Raw genomic sequence first — 19,642 nt, forward strand, 5'->3', positions numbered from 1 at the left:
TGACTAAAATTCAGTTAGAAAGCCACAGCCTACCAGCTTGAGATGTCAGAAGATGGAGTTCAGGGCAGCCATAGTGGCTAGAAATTGAGAAGAAAAATAGAAAGAGACAGGGCAGGGATGAAGCATCAAAACATGCATATAAATTTCCCTCAAATCCATGGCTAACCCTCAAACTACTTACATAAATGGGAGACTCCAAATATTCCAATGGAAAGTAAAAGTTAGAAGACTGAAAGATCTGAGCAGAGACTCCAGCTACGGCCCATGAGGGGAGACAGGTTTTGAATTTGATTCCTACTAAACTAGAGGGGCTTAATAAGTGTCTCAAACTTTCCATTGAAAACTTAGAAAGACTCTGCATTTAGACTAAAGAGTAAGTCTTCAGGACTAAGGGATGTGCCTCAGGACTAAGGTCAAAATTAAAACACACCTGCCCTAACAAACATAAACCAAGACTGTATGAAGTCACAGTGGTCAGCCAGTAAGATAATCAAAGGAAGATAAAAGAAACCAGTCTCCACAATGTATTGTTTATAATGCTCACTATACAGTCAAAAACACTAGACGTGAGAAGAAAATAAATGGGACCCATAGTAAAGAGAAAAAGAAATCAATAGAAAATGACCCCAAGATGATCTAGTTATGGGAATCAGTACATAAAGGCTCTACAGAAGCTATGACAAATATGTTCAACAACTTAAAGAAAGATACAATCACAATGAGTAAACAGATGGAAATTTTCACCCTTAAAATAAAAAACTAAAATGAACCAAACAAATTCTAGAAATTAAAAATTTACGAGATGGACTTAAAAGCAGGTTGGAGATGCCAGAAGAAAAGGCCAATGAACTTCAGAGACAGATTCAACTGAAATAATCTGAAGAATAGAAAGAGTAAAAGAAAAAAGAACAGAGTCTCAGCCACCTGTGGGACAATTTTCAATGCTCTAACATTGTGTAATTGGAGACCCAGAAGAGAGGCAAGAATGAGGCACAAAAAGTTATAAAAATAGTGACCAAATATTTCTAAAATCTGGTGAAAACCATGGGCTTACTGATCTAAAATAAGCAAACCCCAGAAGATTAATACAAAAAAACCCAAAATCAGAAAATAAGACCTAGGCCCAACACAGTCAAAACTGCTGAAAACCAATAACCAAGACAAAACTTTAAATGCAGCCAAAGAAAAAAGGGATGCTGCATACATGGGAGTAACAATATAAATAATGGCAGGTTTTTCACCATAAACAATGAAGGTTAGAAGACAAGGGAACACTATTTTTTTTTTTTTTTTGGCTGCACCTCGCAGCTTGTGGGATCTTAGTTCTCCGACCAGGGACTGAACTGGGCCCTTGGCAGTGAAAGTGCCAAGTCCTAACCACTGCACCACCACGGAATTCCCTGGGGAACATGATTTTTTTAAGTGCTAAAAGGAAAAAACTCAAACCAGGTTTCTTACCATTAGAAAAGAGAATTACAAATATGTAGAGGGAGAAATCTACAACAAACTCTGTGTCACTGTACTGGAACTGGAGGTATCAGTGTGAACTCATGGTTTTCAAAACATATAATATAGATGTAAAATAAAAGTTAATGCTTAAATCTTGGCTTCTAAATATCATTCTTCACTAAAAGGAACCATAGTTCCCTGGAGAAATGGTTGATTCCAGGATTGGACAGGGTAAATACAAGATGAACCTGGAAACACTCAAGGAATGTTGGACATACATCAGAGGAGCATAGGTGCCAGCCTAAATGGGCTCTCACTGGCCCAAAATGGAAGAGTATTAAAATAAAATAAAATATATTAATAGTTCACAATCTGTTGAATAAAATAAGACACATTTCTTGAAAGACACAAATTACCAAAACTGACACAATAAGAAATAGAAAATCTAGACGGCTCTATATCTATTAAAGAAGTCGAAATTATTAAAAACCACTCCACATAAATTTTAAAAAAATCTTCGCACAAAGAAAACTTCTGGCCCAGACAGTTTCACTGGTGAATTCTATTAAATATTAAGGAAGAAGAACATCAGGATCATATACAAACACTTTTAGAAAATGGACGAGGAAGGAAAGACTTCCCAACTCATTTTATAAGGCCAGCATAACCCTGACACCAAAACATGACAAAGACATTTGAAAAAAACTACAGACCAATACCCCTCATGAACACAGACACAAAACTTCTTAATAAAGTCAATTAATGTAATTCTCCATATTAATAGAATGGGGAGGTGAATTTGACAAAATTAAACACCCATTCATGATTTAAAAAAAAAAAAGACCTCAGAAAGGTAGGAATAAAAGGGAACTTCTTCAGTCCCATAAAGGGCATCTAAAAAATTTCAACTAACATCATATTTAGTGGCAAAAGACGTAATACTCCCTCTCAACTGGGAACAAGGCGAAGATGTCCTCTTACCACATTTATTTAACATTATAGGGAGGCCTTAGCCATTCAAATAAAGCAAGAAAAAGAACAAAAGGCAAATAGGTTGGAAAAGAAAAAATAAAATTCTCTTTATTCACAAATGATAGTAAACAAGGTCAACAGTCAAACACCAATTGCATTTATATAATATAGCAACAGAGAATGAGAAAGGTTTACAATAGCATTGACAAACATTAAATACTTAGGAATAAATCTAACAAACTATGTGTAAGAAATGTACACTGAAAACTAAAAAACATTGCTTAGAAAAATTTAAAAAGACAAATGGAGATACAGACCCCGTCTGCACACTGGAAGACTCAATATTATTATTATTATTTTTTTTTTTTGCGATATGCGGGCCTCTCACTGTTGTGGCCTCTCCTGTTGCGGAGCAACAGGCTCTGGACACACAGGCTCAGCGTCCATGGCTCATGGGCCCAGCCACTCCGCGGCATGTGGGATCTTCCCGGGGCATGTGGGATCTTCCCGGACCGGGGCACGAACCCGTGTCCCCTGCACCGGCAGGCAGACTCTCAACCACTGCGCCACCAGGGAAGCCCGACTCAACATTATTGAGAGGTTAATTCTACTCAAATGAATATATAGTTTCAAAAAAAATCCAAATCAACACCCCACAGACTTCTTTCTAATAGAAATTCTAACTTGATTCTAAAATTTACATAGAAGTGTAAAAGTACCTAGAATAGCCAAAACAATATTAAAAATTAAAATGTGGAGGACTCACATTACCTGATTTCAAGAATTATTAAAATTACAACAATCAAGACAGTGTAATATTTGGTGCAAGGATAGACACCTCTAAAAAAAATAGAGGACTTTGAGCTCATCTTCTGTGTCATGCAGGGACATGAAGTAGGAGTTGGTCAGTGCCTCAGACACTGTTACCCTTTGCTCTGCATACAGCAGCAAGCAGCCTCTTTTCCAGGAGGTTCAGAAATAGACTACACTTGTACAGCCAACTGATTTTTGACAAAGGCACCCATGTAATTCAATGGAGGAAAGGAAAGCCTTTTCAACGATGGTTCCAAAACAACTGAATAAAAAAGTATGGGGGTTGTACAACACAGAGAAGATAGCCAATATTTTAAAATAACTATAAATGTAGTATAACCTTTAAAAACTGTGAATCACTATACTGTACACCTGTAACATATGATACATCAACTATACTTCAATAAAAAATATAAATAATAAATGAGCAAACAAATACTAGCCAACCAAACAATCAGAAAATAAGCACAATAAAATGTTAACAATAAACTGCAGGAAAAAATAAATAAACTATCTTAAAAATTTTCAGTCAAAAAAAAGCATGGGGAAAATAATGAGCCCAAACTCTACTTCACAGTACACTTAAGAATTAATTTGAAATGGATCAGACTTCAAGGTAAAAGCTAAAACTTAAAAAGCTTCTATCACTAGAACAAAACCTAGAATATCTTCATAATCATGGGGTAAGGGTTGATTGACTGGACTTCATTCAAAAATTAGAAACTTTTCATCAAAACACACCATGAATAAACAGGCAAGATATAGACTGTGAGAACACATATCTGACAGAGGACTATCTAGAACTCAATAATAAAGAAGACAATGCAATTTTTTAATGGCAAAAAAACAGATACTTCACAAAAGAAAATATGTGAATAGTCAAAAAGCACATGAAAAAGTATTTAACACATGCTCACCAAAAAAGCTTAGAGCATTCATAGCAACTTCATTTATAAAAACGGAAATAGCTCAAGTGCCCATCAAAAGAATGGAAAACAAACTGTAGTATATTTATTCAATGGAATTTACTGTACAATAAAAGAGAATAAACCACTGATAAACACAGAAGTATAGATGAACCTCATAAGCATTATGCTGAGTGACGGTGAGACCCCCAACATGGATGATTCTATTACATAAAATTCAAGAAAGGCGAAACTAATCTATGACAGGAAGCTGATCAATGTTTGATTCATTGTGGGTGGGGAAACTGGGAAGGAGAACAAGGGAACTTTCTTGGGTAATGAAAATGTCCTATAGCTTGATTGGAGTGGTGGTTACACAATTGTAAAGACATCAAAAATTTATTGATTATGCAATTAATAGCTATATAATTTACTGCATGAAAACTTTATTTCAATGAAAATATAAAAGTCTGCAGTTAATATTTAGGGGATAAAGTATTAGAGGTCTGTCCAGTTAATTAATAAAAATGTTATTTTATTTTTCTGAATAAAACAGTCATGGCAGGTAGAAAACTAATTTTTCCTCCAAAATTCCTTTTCCCCTCAGAAATGAGTATAACACACTCAGGGGAACATTAGGGAACCTGCGGGAGTTTCTAGAGTAAGGATATATATAGGTTTTTATTTTCTAGACATTCCATCTGCAAAATGGGTATATGATCTTCTTTTTCCCCAAAGGAAGTCACCTAGATTAGGAAACCAAAACTGATCACAGTCCTTAGACCACTCTGAAATAAAAAAGCTTTCTAAAGAATCAAATATTTTACATTCAGTATTTTACTATTATAAGACTCCTTCCAGCTAAATAAACTAGTGAGTATAAGAGCCACAGGCAAGATAGGTTCTGTACCCAGGCAACATCTGAAAAGGTAGCTTCATTGCTAAACCAGAGACAGAGAGTTTTGTGTTAGAGTACTTTAATATGTTTTTATATTGTATATAAAGCACATAAGCATAAACCAGTAAGATGCCTTGCTGAAAACTACCTTCTTTGTGAAAGCAGGCTGTAATTTTGAACAAGTTTTCAATTTTCACACTGCTGCTAGGGTAAAACATTTTAAAGAGTTTAATTTTTTACAATGGATTCAATGACATAGGATTATCTAACAAAGTAATGGCTAATCAATAGAAGGTTTAGTTGTCAGGTGAAACATATAACACACTAAAAGGGATTGATTGCCAGACTTCTCCTTATTTACTAGAAGGTATATATTTAAAATGACACAAACTTGTTACCAGGCTGCATTCTTTTAACCTTGCAAAAAGCTGCTTAAGAAATCTGTTCAGCAGCCGTATAGCAAAACAAGATACAGTTATAAAGAAAATGGTTAGTAATTAGGGGGTGGGGGGGGTACACAGGGACCTTCATTATATATATATATATATATATATATATATATATATATAAAAAATAAAAACATCAAATCAAGTCCCCAGTAGGAATGTGGGATAGAAAAAGCAAACTAAAAAGTGACATCTAGGGAAGGTGGAACTGGGCTTTAAAAAATGCCACAATGATGCTACCAAATCTCATTCAGTAGATGCAAAGTTGTATCTGATCTCATTCCATGTTGCTCTTAGGGCAGATTTTTTAAGGATTCACACAACTGGATACAACAGCCCCTCCCACCTTTTTAACGGTACATCCAGATTAAGCACTGAACACAAAATAAATTAGGCCCATATGCACTTCAACCAACATATAAGCTGTTTCCTTTATAATTTATTCACAATATCTCAAGTCTCTATATGAAAATACACTTTTTATGGTCATTACAACCCAGGAGTTCAATAATATTTTTTCTACTAAGTCAGCGATTACACAATTTATCAAAGAATGACTACACTGAAATAAAAATAAAACAAAACACCAACCCCCTATACAGTCTTCCTTCCTCAAAGTAATTTAAAGAAAGCTCGTTATTAGATTGCTTGTTTTTGAAGAAGGGTTTTTGTAGCTAGACACAAATTGCAAAAACCATTTTTTTAAAAAAAGTTATTAGACTCTGAAGGATTCAGCCAAAATGGGAAGTTAAATAAACAAATCACTTCATCAGACTTGGAAAGATCATTTTTGTCTTACTTAAGGGACCTACATTAATTAACTTCAAGGTCTTTTTTATGGACTATTTAAAATAAGTACAATTTATTTATTTATTTCAAATGAGGTGCTTCTTCCAAAGTATTAAATAATGTCTACAAATGCAAAAGCATTTTTATAAATAGGTAATTAAAACAGATGACTAAAATTAAGTCAAGCTGCAAAACATTATCCACAATGCACTACGGTTTGTTTGTTTTTTAATAAACATTTCAGGCAATTTTTTTAGATCCAAAGCCCAAAGCACTTCAGGAAAAAAAAAAAGAGGTAGGAAGTTTATTAGGGGGAAAAAACACACATATATAATGAAATAATGCCAAACCCCAAACTAAAGTATTTACAAGATAGTCCCTGAAGCATAGTTTGTCATATTGCAATTACACCTTGCCTACTGCCAAGACAAAGTGCTTACTATTGCCACTAGGGGGAGAAATGTCTTAACACAAAGCAAAGGCAGATAGGGAACGGATTTTCTTGAGCAATTATCAGAACAAAGCTCCCTTGGCTGTGTGTACCTTCTAATTACTCAATACAATTAAAATGACTAACCTAAAACAAATAGGAAAAAAACCTGTCTGCCTGATATCAGGGACTTCATTAAACCTTTCCCCCTCATCAAATTAGAAAGAAGGGAATGCCATTATATACAAACATTACAGAGCTATCAAAGGAAGTAAAATTCAGTGAGTTTCTCTCCCTTTTTTTTTTTTTTAAAGGAAGAAAAGAAGTGGCTCTCTTGAAAAAAGAAATGTCGTGGTATTTACCCAACTGGATGCTGCTTGAAAACAAATTGTCCTCCAAAGAGCAGAAATACAGTATGTTTTCTCTCAGTTCACTGGCTTATGAATGACTTTTTGTTGTTGTTGTTTTGTTAATACACACGATAATGTCATTTTCTGTGTCAGTGACGTGGTTGTTCCTCCTACTCAGCCAGCTGTATAAAGGAGCTATGCCAATCAGACCTCCATGCTTACGCTGGGTTGTTTTAACTTTTAAGTTCTTCACCACTGTTTTTTGTGCATCTACTCCAAGGTAATGTTTAGAACAACATAGGAATTTGGGGGAGAGGTGGGGGAAGGTGGTAGGAAAGGAAAACAGCTACTTATTCCTTCTAAAAGGCTTATGTAGTGCCTTTTATAAGGCCCAGTCATTAACAGAAGATGACAACAGAGTCATTTTTCTTTCAGCTGACAATTGTGACATTTTTCCAGCAGCATGCAAGGTGTTGAAAACCTAGCAGCTGTTACCTCCTGGGATGAAGATACTTTTTTATCCTCCCTTGACAGTTTAACTCAGTGGGTCAGCACCTTTAAAGACTGCAAAGTATCCTTGAAGAGGATGGAAGCTTGAATTACTGCTCCCTCCCTAATCAATGTAAACCCTCACTGCAGGTGTAGTCTCCATCTATAGAGGTGCATGGGGGAGGAAAATGTAATGCCCTGAGCCAGATGGTTTTTATCTTGTTTTTAAAGAATAAAGGAACAAGCTAACAAGGGAGACAGCTACTTTGTTAGCTTCTTGGCCTCTCTCATGGCTTTGCATCCCCAGGGTTCCAGCTACACAAGAGAAAGAATACAGAAAAACGTAAACACTTAAAGAAATATAACTAGAGGGCTGGCATCATGCTGCTTTCAAAGAGTTGAGAGAGCACTACTCAATGCTTTATTTATCATTACCCACGTTCTCAGGATGGTAAGTGGACACATACACAAAGGGAATGGGGGATGGGAGAAGGATTAGACAGAGGTCACAATTTACTCAATTACAGAGAAAGGCAGGGTTGACAGATCCTATTAGCACCAATGTGAAGCAAAGAAGGAGTTGCATGTTGTAAGGTTATGTTTTCAAAAAGTAATGAGTACTTTCATGTATCCTCCCAGGCCTTTGCCCTTGTTTGCAGATATGAATAAAAGCTATGAACACATTTGCTATGGTTTTCTTGGCTTCACATTCTAGGAATAAAAGTAAAAAGAAAATTGTAGCTACTTTGTACGTCCTTTAAATAAATGTTTACACTTAATGCCAAGATGTCAGAAGATTATTCAAAAGCTTAGAAAATTTAAAGAATACATTGCATTTCTTTCCCCCGCCCTGAACTCTACTGCCTTCTGATGTTGGAAATGAAATGGAAAAGCAGGTATACAAAATGACTTGGTGACACAGGGAGTAATGTCTCGTGACTTTCTCCTTCAATAGTTTCTTTTTCTGCTAAGGTCTTTGTCAAGTTTTGGAATTATGGTTATGGTAACCTCATAATACAAGTCAGGGAGTGTTCTTTCCTTCTCTATTTTCTATTTTGGTGTTATTTATTCCTTAAACGTTTGATAGAGTTCACCAGGAAACCATATGGGCCTTTTGATAATTCAATTTTTTTAATAGACATATGGCTATTCAAATTTTGTTTCACCTTGTTTTGGTTTCAGTAAGTTGTGTTTTTCAAGGAATTCGTCCATATCATGGAAGAAGCCAAATTTTTGGCTTAAAGTTATTTGTAATATTCCCTTTTACCCTTTTAATGTCTGTAAGAACTGTAATGGTAATACTTCTTTCAGCTCCTCCAGTAGTTAAATAACTCCAAGTTTTAACAGGCAGTGGTCATATGCTATCAACAATGGTAAAACTATACTTTAGAATAATATATATATACTATAAAATTAGTTTAAAACAACATTAAATTTATTAGAACATAACTTAGCATTTTAAAATCAGTGGTGAAAGAGTTCCTGGAACCCCATTAGAAATAGTCTGCAAAAGAATCTCAAGGGACTGGCCCACATGATGCAAATCCTACTTACATCAACACTAGGTAAAAGGCAGCTTTGACATCTTTTTATCTATAATAACTTGACTAAAGGTGGGGTGGGGGGAGCAAATGGCACTTCATTATTGTCATATGCATTAGCGAAAAGAGGGAGTTTAGACAGCTTATATACTACATCCTACATTAAAAAACTTGGCGGTGGGGTAATCAAGTTCAGGGCAATCCTGGACAGCTGCCCTGTGACCCGCTTCTATTGACCCCTGCTATTCATCACTCATCCCTAAGACTGAGAGGGCAAGCTCCTAGGGAGTGACCACCACAATAGACAGACACAAGCCAACAGTAATCTGGTTCGAGCAAAAAAACAGATGGCACTGCAATAAATTTACAAATCTGCATTCATGGGGCTGTTAAAACACCCAGAAGCTAAAAGACTCCGAGTGCCCCAGGAGGATCTCCTACTTCCCCATTTCTAAAGGCCATTTCTCTTTCCAAGAACATTGAGTTCATGCTCTTCACAAAGAGAATGGAGATAAAACCCTTTACAAAGAAAGGAGGGGGAAAAGCCTCATGACCTAATTAATCTCCAGAGCTTGGATCTCAACACTGAATGACAGATATTAGAAAAATCAGTTTGGAGCACTAGGAGGACAAACAAAACAAACCCCAAAACGGTTGTTATATTAAAGCAGAGGGGGTAAAGAGAACCTGCTAAAAAAGCAATGAAAAAAAACATTATTTCAAATACTGCACACAACAGATCTTGCAAGTATAAAATGATTCAATAATGTATGCATTTATTTTTTAAATGAATCAGATTAGTCCCATGTGTGACCTGCTGGTCCATCTGTATGTGCTGGACTTAATAGGCACGATTCTCTCTCTTGCTTCGGTTTGAAGTATGAGAGAGATAAATTTAGTTTAATTTTCAACAGATCAGCCTATCCATTTTCCAAATGGACCATCTGGATCAGCCTATTAAAATTAATTTATAACTTTGCAGAGTGAAAATTCGTTTGTTAGCTTAAATAAAGTTGCCAAAACTTTTTGTCATGTCATTGTTTTCTGACAGTTGTTTCTGTATAGTGGGGCAGAGTGTTTCCACCTCCAAATTTATCTTAATTCAATTTTGTCCTATATATTTAGATTTATAGACAGGTGTTTATCTCCAAATAGTTAAAGCTCTAACTGAACAATATCAATCCCTGATCTTTTAGCTATTTAACAAAGCTTCCTGAACTGATTCAATTCTACTTACCACACAATTTTTATAAAAGAAATTTTGCCCATCCAAAAATGTTTTAACATATAGTAAATAAAAAAGTAAATAAAAAATGAGTGTCACAATTTCAACTACTTTTCCCCTAAATTAACACTGTCTACAACCTATAGAGTTAGAAGGCAGAAGTAGAAATGCTTTGGCAACACTGAGATCTGGGTTTCAAATCACTGACTTGCTAAATAAACAAGTCATCGAATCTCTCTCAGCCTCCATTTTCTTCATCTATAAAATGGAAATCATATCTAGCAACTTTACTGGGTTATTGTGAGAGTGAAGTAAAATAAGTATCAGGTTCATGGTAGGTACTCAGCAAATATTTAATCTATTCTCCTTTTTCTTAGAATAATGCCATAAATGCAAGTAAAATAAAATTATTTTTACTACTGCTGGCAATACTGTAAGAACTTGTTTTTGTTGCCAGTGAGGGATGGAAGATGTTAGAGGTTGCTACAGGCAGTGAGAAAAGCCAATATTTTGACCAAATGTTTTTGAACATTTTAATTTTTAAAAACAGAGCACCATGGAATTGAACTTTCAAAGAAAAAGTTTGAGGAGTGGGGGCACCGTGGTGAGTAAAAATTATTTTAAAGTTGTCATTAATAACGGCCTTTACTTCTAGAAAAAGCAAACAAATATTGGTTAGACTAAGAGGAGCTAACTTCATCATAGGTAGATCCCTTTTATTATTTTTTTTAATGTATGAAAAATCTTAATAGAAAAGTAAGGTTTAAAGAGAACTATTCTACTACCTGCACTTAAGATGCACTTCAGGTTATTTTTCCTAAACAAGAAACTTTTTCTTTGATTTTGTTTTCACTACACATAAACAATTGACTGCCCTGTACTTGTATACCTAGGATATTTTTTAGATGATTGGGAAAACAATGTAACTGACTGAAATTGATGGCTAGAGCCAGACCAACTTCAGAGTACTCTTAATTTAAGCTCCAGTACTTAACGAATGGCAAATTGAGGATTTCCTATCTTTTATTTTGTTGTTGGTAGCTTTTTAAGTAAGACTGAATTTCATACCTGTCTAAGTGAATTCTTCTCTGGTATTATCTTCCTAGGGGGTTCGCCATTATTACAGTCTTCTCTCTCTGAGGAATTCTGTGAAAGAAAGTAAGCTTTAATTCAGTTCTCATTATCTTCAATCTTATTCTGTGGGAGTAAACTGAATTACATTTTTAATTCTGTAAGCTAGAATACTGTGTATATTTATGCATTTGTTCATTTGAAGATTTATATACATACAGACATACACTTATGTAAAGGAAAACATATGCCCATGTATATAAATAAATATATGTAGGGATCTAGGTGGAAAAGTATTTCATCTATATTTAAGCACTGCCTAGCAGATCATATTCATTATAAGTCTAGTTTATTGTTCTTTGGCACTGGACACAAGAAAGCTCCAGTCTATACTTAGCTGATAACAACTTAAACCAGGATTATTGCCTTCTCTTTTAAATAATTAGTTTTAAACCATACTAAATGTTTGGTCCAAGTTCTCGTGTCTGGATCCTAAAAACAATTATTTCTCTTCCTCTTTTCTCTGATTTGATTTTCTTTTCTTTATTAAAAAGAGCATAGTGCTTAGTTAGCTCAAAGCAATAAAATTTATCAGTAGTTTAAGATTAGAGTCCACTCTTGCCATTATCACTTCAAACAGCAGCTAGAAGGTCCTAAAACATCAGTGAGATTTTTAAATACTTAAAAAGAGGGAAATAAACAATTCAACTGCAAGCGAGTTCAGAGTTCTAAATATCAACAGAGTAAAAGCCAACCCACAAAATGGGAAAAAATTTTGCAAATCATTTACTGATAAACGATTAACATCCAGAATATAGAGAGAAGTTGTAAAAACTCAGCAACAAAAAAACAGAACCTGATTAAAAAATGGGCAAAGGACTTGAATAGACATTTATCCAAGAAGATATACAAATGACCACCAAGCACATGAAAGGATGGTCAACATCACTAATCATTTCAGAAATGAACAGCAGAACTACAAGGTACTTCACATTCATTAGGTAGGCTACTATCAAAAACAAAAAACAGAAAATAACAGGCATTGATGAGGATGCTAAGAAATTGTAACCCTTGTGCACCTTTGGCGGGAATGTAAAATGGTACATCAGCTATGGGAAACAGTATGGTTCCTCAAAGACTTAAAAAAAGGAATTACTATATGATCCAACAATTCCAATTCTGGGTACATACTCAAAAAAACTGAAAGCAGAGTTTCAAAGAGATTTTTTTTTTTTTTTTGCGATACGCGGGCCTCTCACTGTTGGGGCCTCTCTCGTTGCGGAGCACAGGCTCCAAACGCGCAGGATCAGCGGCCATGGCTCACAGACCTAGCCACTCCGCGGCATGTGGGATCTTCCCGGACCAGGGCACAAACCCGCGTCCCCTGCATCGGCAGGCGGACTCTCAACCTCTGTGCCACCAGGGAAGCCCTCAAAGAGATATTTTTATGTCTGTGTTCATAGCAGCATTATCCAAAACAGCGAAAACGTGTAAGCAACCCAAGTGTACACTGAGGGATGAATGGATAGGCAAAATGTGGTATATACATACAATGGAATAATCTTCAGCCTTAAAAAGGAAGGATATTCTGACACAAACCACGACATGGATGAACCTTGAAGACATTATGCTAAGTGAAATAAGCCAGTCACAAAAAGATAAATGCAGTATGATTCCACTTATATAAGACACTTAGAGTGGTCAAAATCATAGAAACAAAGTATTGTTGGTTACCAGGGGCTGGGAAAAGGGAGGAATGGGGAGTGATTGTTTAATGGGTAGAGTGTTGCAGTTTTACGAGATGAAAAGAGTTATGGAGATGGATGGGGGTGATGGTTGCACAACATTATGAATGTATTTAATACCACTGAACTGTACACTTTAAAATGTTAAAGGTGATAAATTTTATGTTATGTGTATTTTATCACATTAAAAAATAATTTTAAAAAATCTGGTAACACATGTAAATCACTCTCTGCAAGATAAAATACAGAAAATCCAAGTACACATTATTTGGGCTCTATTTTCCACAATTACATGTGTAATGTTAACATTTTAGAATTTGCAGCTGATTTACTCATTACATTACATATATTCATCACATTCTAACTGAGGAGTTACTTTTAGATCCAGAAATTATATCCAACATATGAGTTTATCTGAAAAACTTCATCCAAGTATGAAATCATTATTAGAATATAGGATCATAACAGTGTTTTAAATTTAGGTATTATGAATTTTTTGCTTTGTATCAAATATTATATTTTGAAAGATATTAGAGGATAAATAGCATACATATAGTATCAAAAGGCCCTCTGTGGCTAACATCTGTGTGCCTTGTGTGTCACCTTGACAGGCCAGTACATTAAGGTCCTTTTGGGCAGAAATTTTTTATGAGGTTTAACTTGATAATTTTACATTTGTAATGAGCACTTTAAAGGTCAATTTTAGGGACAAAGAAGAAGAAAAAATGCTATGTTACAAGCAAGGGATAGAGGCTCAATAACTTTAGAATTCTGCTTTTTCTCTCTGTTTTGGGGGAAAAAGGAACGTAGACTATCTACAAAAAAATGAAGGAGAGATATGGTTGAGTTAATGACTATAAAGCATCCCAGGGAATTCCCTGGCGGTCCAGTGGTTGGGACGTCAGTCATGCTTTCACTGCTGAGGGCCCAGGTTCCATCCCCGGTAGGGGAATTAGGAAGCCATGTGGTGTGGCCAAAAAAATTTAAAAATAAAAATAAACTAAAGTAAAATAAAATAAAGCATTCCAGATAAGGAAACTAGCAATATACACCATTATAAGAGAATCAAAGGAAGGGAAAGGTCAACATTAAACCCATAAAATCAATTGTATATTTAACTTTTCTTAAAAAAAAAAAGTACAGATCAAATGTTTTAAATGCTAAAATTAAATGTCTTATATAATAAAAACTTAAGCCAATATTCAATTTTAACTGTAACCAATTAAGCCAGTATTCAATTTTAAACTTAAATTTGCAAGTAACTATTTCCCAGACCATAAAGTTCTACACCCTCCTTTAAATAAAATACCATTTCAGATCACCTAAACCTGTTTAATTAAATGTAAGGTCCTATATTTCAAAATTAATTGTTTTTTTAAAATGCCATTATAATAAAGTTGGAAGCCTAATTACTCTTTGGTGGAAGTTTTTTATACTGAAGACATTATAAATCACATTTTTACTCTACAGGTGCTTTGGATGGAACAAAATTGACGGCAAACTCTCTATACTAAATTACATAGTGAAAAACAGTGATCTGAACCTAAGAGGATGAGTAGTGGCTATCTAGCCCACATCAATAATTTTTTTCCTTCTGACCCTCTATTTTATCTGATTTAGATAGTAAACTATTGAGTGGGTATTATAAGAATGTCTAAGGTATTAAAAGATGAAGGGAGCTAAAGGATAATTACTACCTGAGAGCAGAACATAGAGCTGTAGAGGAGCTCCTTTCCCTTCTCCACCCCATCAGGGCAAAGGATATATATATTATATATTGTGTTGTGTTTTTTTTTTACAGTAACTCAACATTAACAAAAAGGAAAAAGAGAAAAACATTGTTATAACTAGTTCTTTTTTGATAGATTAACCCAGCATTTTTTACTCTTTTTTCCCAACTTCTTTCTACTCATTTTTTACTTTTACTGGACCATCCACCATGAGAAACAAATCAATACAAAAAATTCAACCCTCTTGCATAAAATAGGAGCAGGGACATTAAACAGTCATGATATCAGGAGCAAGGAGTAAGGTACGCTACTAATAGTGAAGAGGAGAGCCAGAAAGCCAGTGATAAGAAAGTAATAGCTCTACAGTCGAGGGTGGCCAGGAATGATGAAATAGCTGTGTATACCTAACAGTCACCTCAACTGGCTCTCAAAGCCTGTGCTCTCCAACATCACCCAGGAGAGCTCAGTAGCACAGTTATTCCTTGTATCTTTTAACTATGATGCATCCCAATAAGCAATGTTCACAACTGTCCTGGGTCATCAAGCTACATTATGTCCAGTAAGTTCTATTTAAGGGTAACTAAAAGATGCAAGTAAGACTTACCACACAAATTAGTGGGTGACAGATAACAGGAGAGTTACATAATCTCAAAATATTTCTCCATAATATACTTAATAATTACAAAAGAAAAAAACAGTAGCCTCACAGTGGAGAGATCTGGTAGATACCACCTTAACCTTATATGTCTCTTGATATGATATACTGAGGTCATTGATATTATTGATATTATTACTTCTGAGGTCATCCTGCTCAAAACACATAACCTCAATCTGATCATGAGAAAACAACAGACTAGCCCAAATTGAGGGACATCCTATAAAATTACTAGTCTGTACTTAAAAAAATGTCAAGGTCATAAGGAACTGCTTTCAGATTAAAGAAAACTAAAGAGATGTAACTGAATGCAGTTTGTGATCTGAGGTTATTGGGGGGGAGGGGCTGAAACAAAATTGATGGTAAACTCCTCTGCACTGAATTATACAGTGAAAAATAAGTGAGCTGAGCCTAACAGGATGAGTAATAACTATCTAGCCTATATCCACAATTTTTCTCCTCCCCACCCTTTAACTGTTCTTGATGGGTAATTATTAAGTGGATATTACTGAGTGGGTATTATGACATAAGGTTTGTATAAAGGACATTATTGGAAAAATATGAAACAAGTCTATGGATGAACTAATAACATTGTATCAATGTTAATTTCCTGATTGTTTCCCCGCTTTTAAAATTTACATATGGAAAAATTTATTATTTTTTGTTGTATAGTTCTGAGTTTTGACAAAAGCATAAAGCTGTGTTAACCACCACAATCAAGATGTAAAGCAGTCCCATCACCTCCCAAACCCCCTTTCCCCAGTGATCACTGATTAGTTTTTTGTCTCAATAATTTTGTCTTTTCTAAAATGTCATAAAATGAATCATATAGTATGTAATTTTTTGAGTCTTTTTTCACCTAACATAATACATTCATTTGTGAGATTCATTTGTTCATTGTGTTCTTGCATATACCAGCAGTTCTTTCCTTTTCATTGGCAAGTAGTATCACTGTATGGATGTACCAAAGTTTGTTTAGACATTCAACTTCCTGATTTTGACAATTTGTACTGTCATTTTTTTTTAATTGAAGCAGTTGATTTACAATGTTTCAGGTGTACAGCAAAGTGATTCAGTGATACATTTATATCTACTCTTTTTTCAGATTCTTTTCCATTATAGGTTATTACAAGATATTCAATATAATTCCCTGTGCTATACAGTAGGTCCTTATTGTTTATCTATTTTATATAAAGTAGTAGTGTTAATCCCAAATTCCAAAGTTATCCCCCCCAGCACCCCCCCACACCTTTCTGCTTTGGTAACCATAAGTTTCTTTTCTATATCTGTGAGTCTATTTCTGTTTTGTAAATAAGTTCATTTGTATCATTTGTACTGTGGTTACTTAAAAGAACTGTCCTTGGTTTCAGAAAACATACAACAGAAACATTTAGAGGTAAAAGGACATATGTCCGTAACTAACTTTCAAAGAACTCAGAAAATATAAGTAAATGGATGTTAGTATATATATGTGTGTATGATAGAGATAAAGCAAACACGGTAACATGTTAACATATGGAGAATCTGTGTGAAGAGTATAAAGGGATTCCCTGGTGGTCCAGTGGTTAAGAATCTGCCTTCCAATGCAGGGGACATGGGTTCAACCCCTGGTCAAGGAACTAAGATCCCACATGCTGCAGGGCAACTAAGCCCATGCGCTCCAGAGCCCTCATGCCACAACTAGAGAGCCTGTGTGCTACAACTACTGAGCCCATATGCCACAACTAGAGAGAAGCCCGCACGCGTCAACAAAGAGCCCACATGCCACAACTAAGACCCGATGCAGCCAAATAAATAAATATTTTTGCAAAAAAAAAAGTATAAGGGGATTTTTGTACTATTCTTTCAACTTTTCTGTAAATCTGTCAAAATAAAAATTAACCAAACAGATGAAACCTAGAAGAAAATATGTTAAGAAATGGAAAAACAGAAGTTAGATAAATGAAAAATAAATTGAGGGAAAAAATTCCTTCAATAAAAATAAAAGTTATATTCTACCTCTTAACCCTGAGCCAACTAGAAAAACCTGACTGCTCAGAACAACTCATTCACAACACTCAGATGGAACATTTCATTATAGTAAATCATTTGCAGAATGTGTCTGTAAGTCCTGCAGTTAACAATAGTGTATAAATATTAGCATTACATGAAAATATTTCTGTAAAAGATACTATATAACTTGTTACCTTTTATATTAACTTGAATGTTTATCTCTTAACTCAGCATTCACTAGGTTAGAACTTTAAAGGGCAGAATAAAAGCCTCATTGACAACTTTGAATTTAACTTCAAACTGGAAGCATTAGAGTTATAACATCTGCAGACATGCAGATATGGTAACAGAAATTTGGGTAGGAAAAAGTCAAAGTGAAATACTGCTAAAGCCCATGCATTAGATCTCAGGGATGTATTTTGGCTAAAATGTTTCCGGAAGTAACATGGGGGTGAATAAAAAAAAAAAGGAATCACATTTTTAAAAAAAAACTTAAACTGTCTCAAAATCAACATATCCAAATTTATTTTTTGTTTTTGTGGGTTTTTTTTTTTTTTTTTTGGCCGCACCGCATGGCATGCAGAACTTCCCAGACCAGGGATCAAACCTGCACCCCCTGGACCACTGACCACCAGGGAAGTCCAACATATCCAAATTTAAAGCACTCTTTACCATTCTCACCCATTCTAGGCTAGCTCTTTTCTTCTCAACTTTTCTTTCTATCCCAGACCTAAATCCTCAGAGTCAATTTTTTAAAATTAATGAATTTATTTATTTTTGGCTGAGTTGGGTCTTCGTTGCTGCAGTCTGTCTCTAGTTACGGCGAGTGGCTTCTCATTGCAGTGGTTTCTCTTGTTGCGGAACACAGGCTCTAGGTGCACAGGCTTCAGTAGTTGTGGCATGTGGGCTCAGTAGTTGTGGCTCACGGGCTCCAGAGCACAGGCTCAGTAGTTGTGGCACACGGGCTCCAGAGCACAGGCTCGGTAGTTGTGGCACACGGGCTTAGCTGCTCCGCTGCACGTGGGATCTTCCCGGACCAGGGCTCGAACCCGTGTCCCCTGCACTGGCAGGCAGATTCTTAACCACTGTGCCACCAGGGAAGCCCAGATTAATCTTTCTTAATCACCACTACTGCCGTGGTGGTCTTTTTTCCTCAAAAATTTTTAGTGGCTCTTTGTTTCTATGAAATTAAATATGAAGTTCTAGGCCTGGTTTTCAAGACCTTCCAGAATTTCTGCTACATTATATCAAGTTACTTCCCTCAATGTACATTTTTCTGCCCTAGTTAAGCAAGTCTCTTCACAGTCTTATGAACATGTGATTTGGTCTTGAAATTTCCATGCTAGAAGGGTCCTTAATGCTAGTCTAGAATTATAAACCAATTATTTAATCGATTTGAGTCCTACCCATTCTTAAAATGTTTCAACTGTCTTCTCTAAGAAACCATACAACTACTCCACCTTATTTTACTGGAAATGCCCTAACATTTTTATTTGGTCCACAGAATTTGGCACTTAAATAGATGAATGTTTTGCATGTTACTCTCAACTACCCAATAAGACTGTAAGCTTATTGGGCAGTCTTTGTGGCTCCCTCTACCTCCCAACACATTACATAATATACAGATAATAAGGGCTTAATAAATAATTGGAACCTTACACCTACACCATCCAGCTAGCTTTAAAAATGGTTTTCATGAGGCTTCCCTGGTGGCGCAGTGGTTGAGAGTCTGCCTGCCGATGCAGGGGACACGGGTTCGTGCCCCGGTCCGGGAAGATCCCACATGCCGTGGAGCAGCTGGGCCCGTGAGCCACGGCCGCTGAGCCTGCACATCCGGAGCCTGTGCTCCGCAACGGGAGAGGCCACAACAGTGAGAGGCCTGCGTACCGCACACACACACAAAAAAGAATCTGCCTGCCAATGCAGGGGACAAGGGTTCGAGCCCTGGTCCAGGAAGATCCCACATGCTGCAGAGCAACTAAGCCCGTGTGCCATAACTACTGAGCCTGTGCTCTAGAGCCCGCGAGCCACAACTACTGAGCCCACGTGCCACAACTACTGAAGCCCATGTGCCTAGAACCCATGCTCTGCAACAAGAGAAGTCACCGCAATGAGAAGCCCACACACCGCAACGAAGAACCA

At 35.9% G+C, this 19,642-nt stretch overlaps 1 protein-coding gene across 1 annotated transcript in view; it reads right to left on the reverse strand.

Annotated features, from left to right (window-relative positions):
- BTRC (beta-transducin repeat containing E3 ubiquitin protein ligase) overlaps positions 1-19,642 on the reverse strand; it is a 180,056-nt gene that overhangs the window by 72,964 nt on the left and 87,450 nt on the right. Inside the window, exon 2 of the mRNA XM_065894007.1 lies at positions 11,376-11,453. Within this exon, the coding sequence (XP_065750079.1) occupies positions 11,376-11,453 (78 nt within the window). The remainder of the gene's footprint in view (positions 1-11,375; positions 11,454-19,642) is intronic.

The sequence above is a fragment of the Phocoena phocoena genome, chromosome 16, assembly GCF_963924675.1.
Source record: "Phocoena phocoena chromosome 16, mPhoPho1.1, whole genome shotgun sequence".
Classification (NCBI taxonomy): domain Eukaryota; kingdom Metazoa; phylum Chordata; class Mammalia; order Artiodactyla; family Phocoenidae; genus Phocoena; species Phocoena phocoena.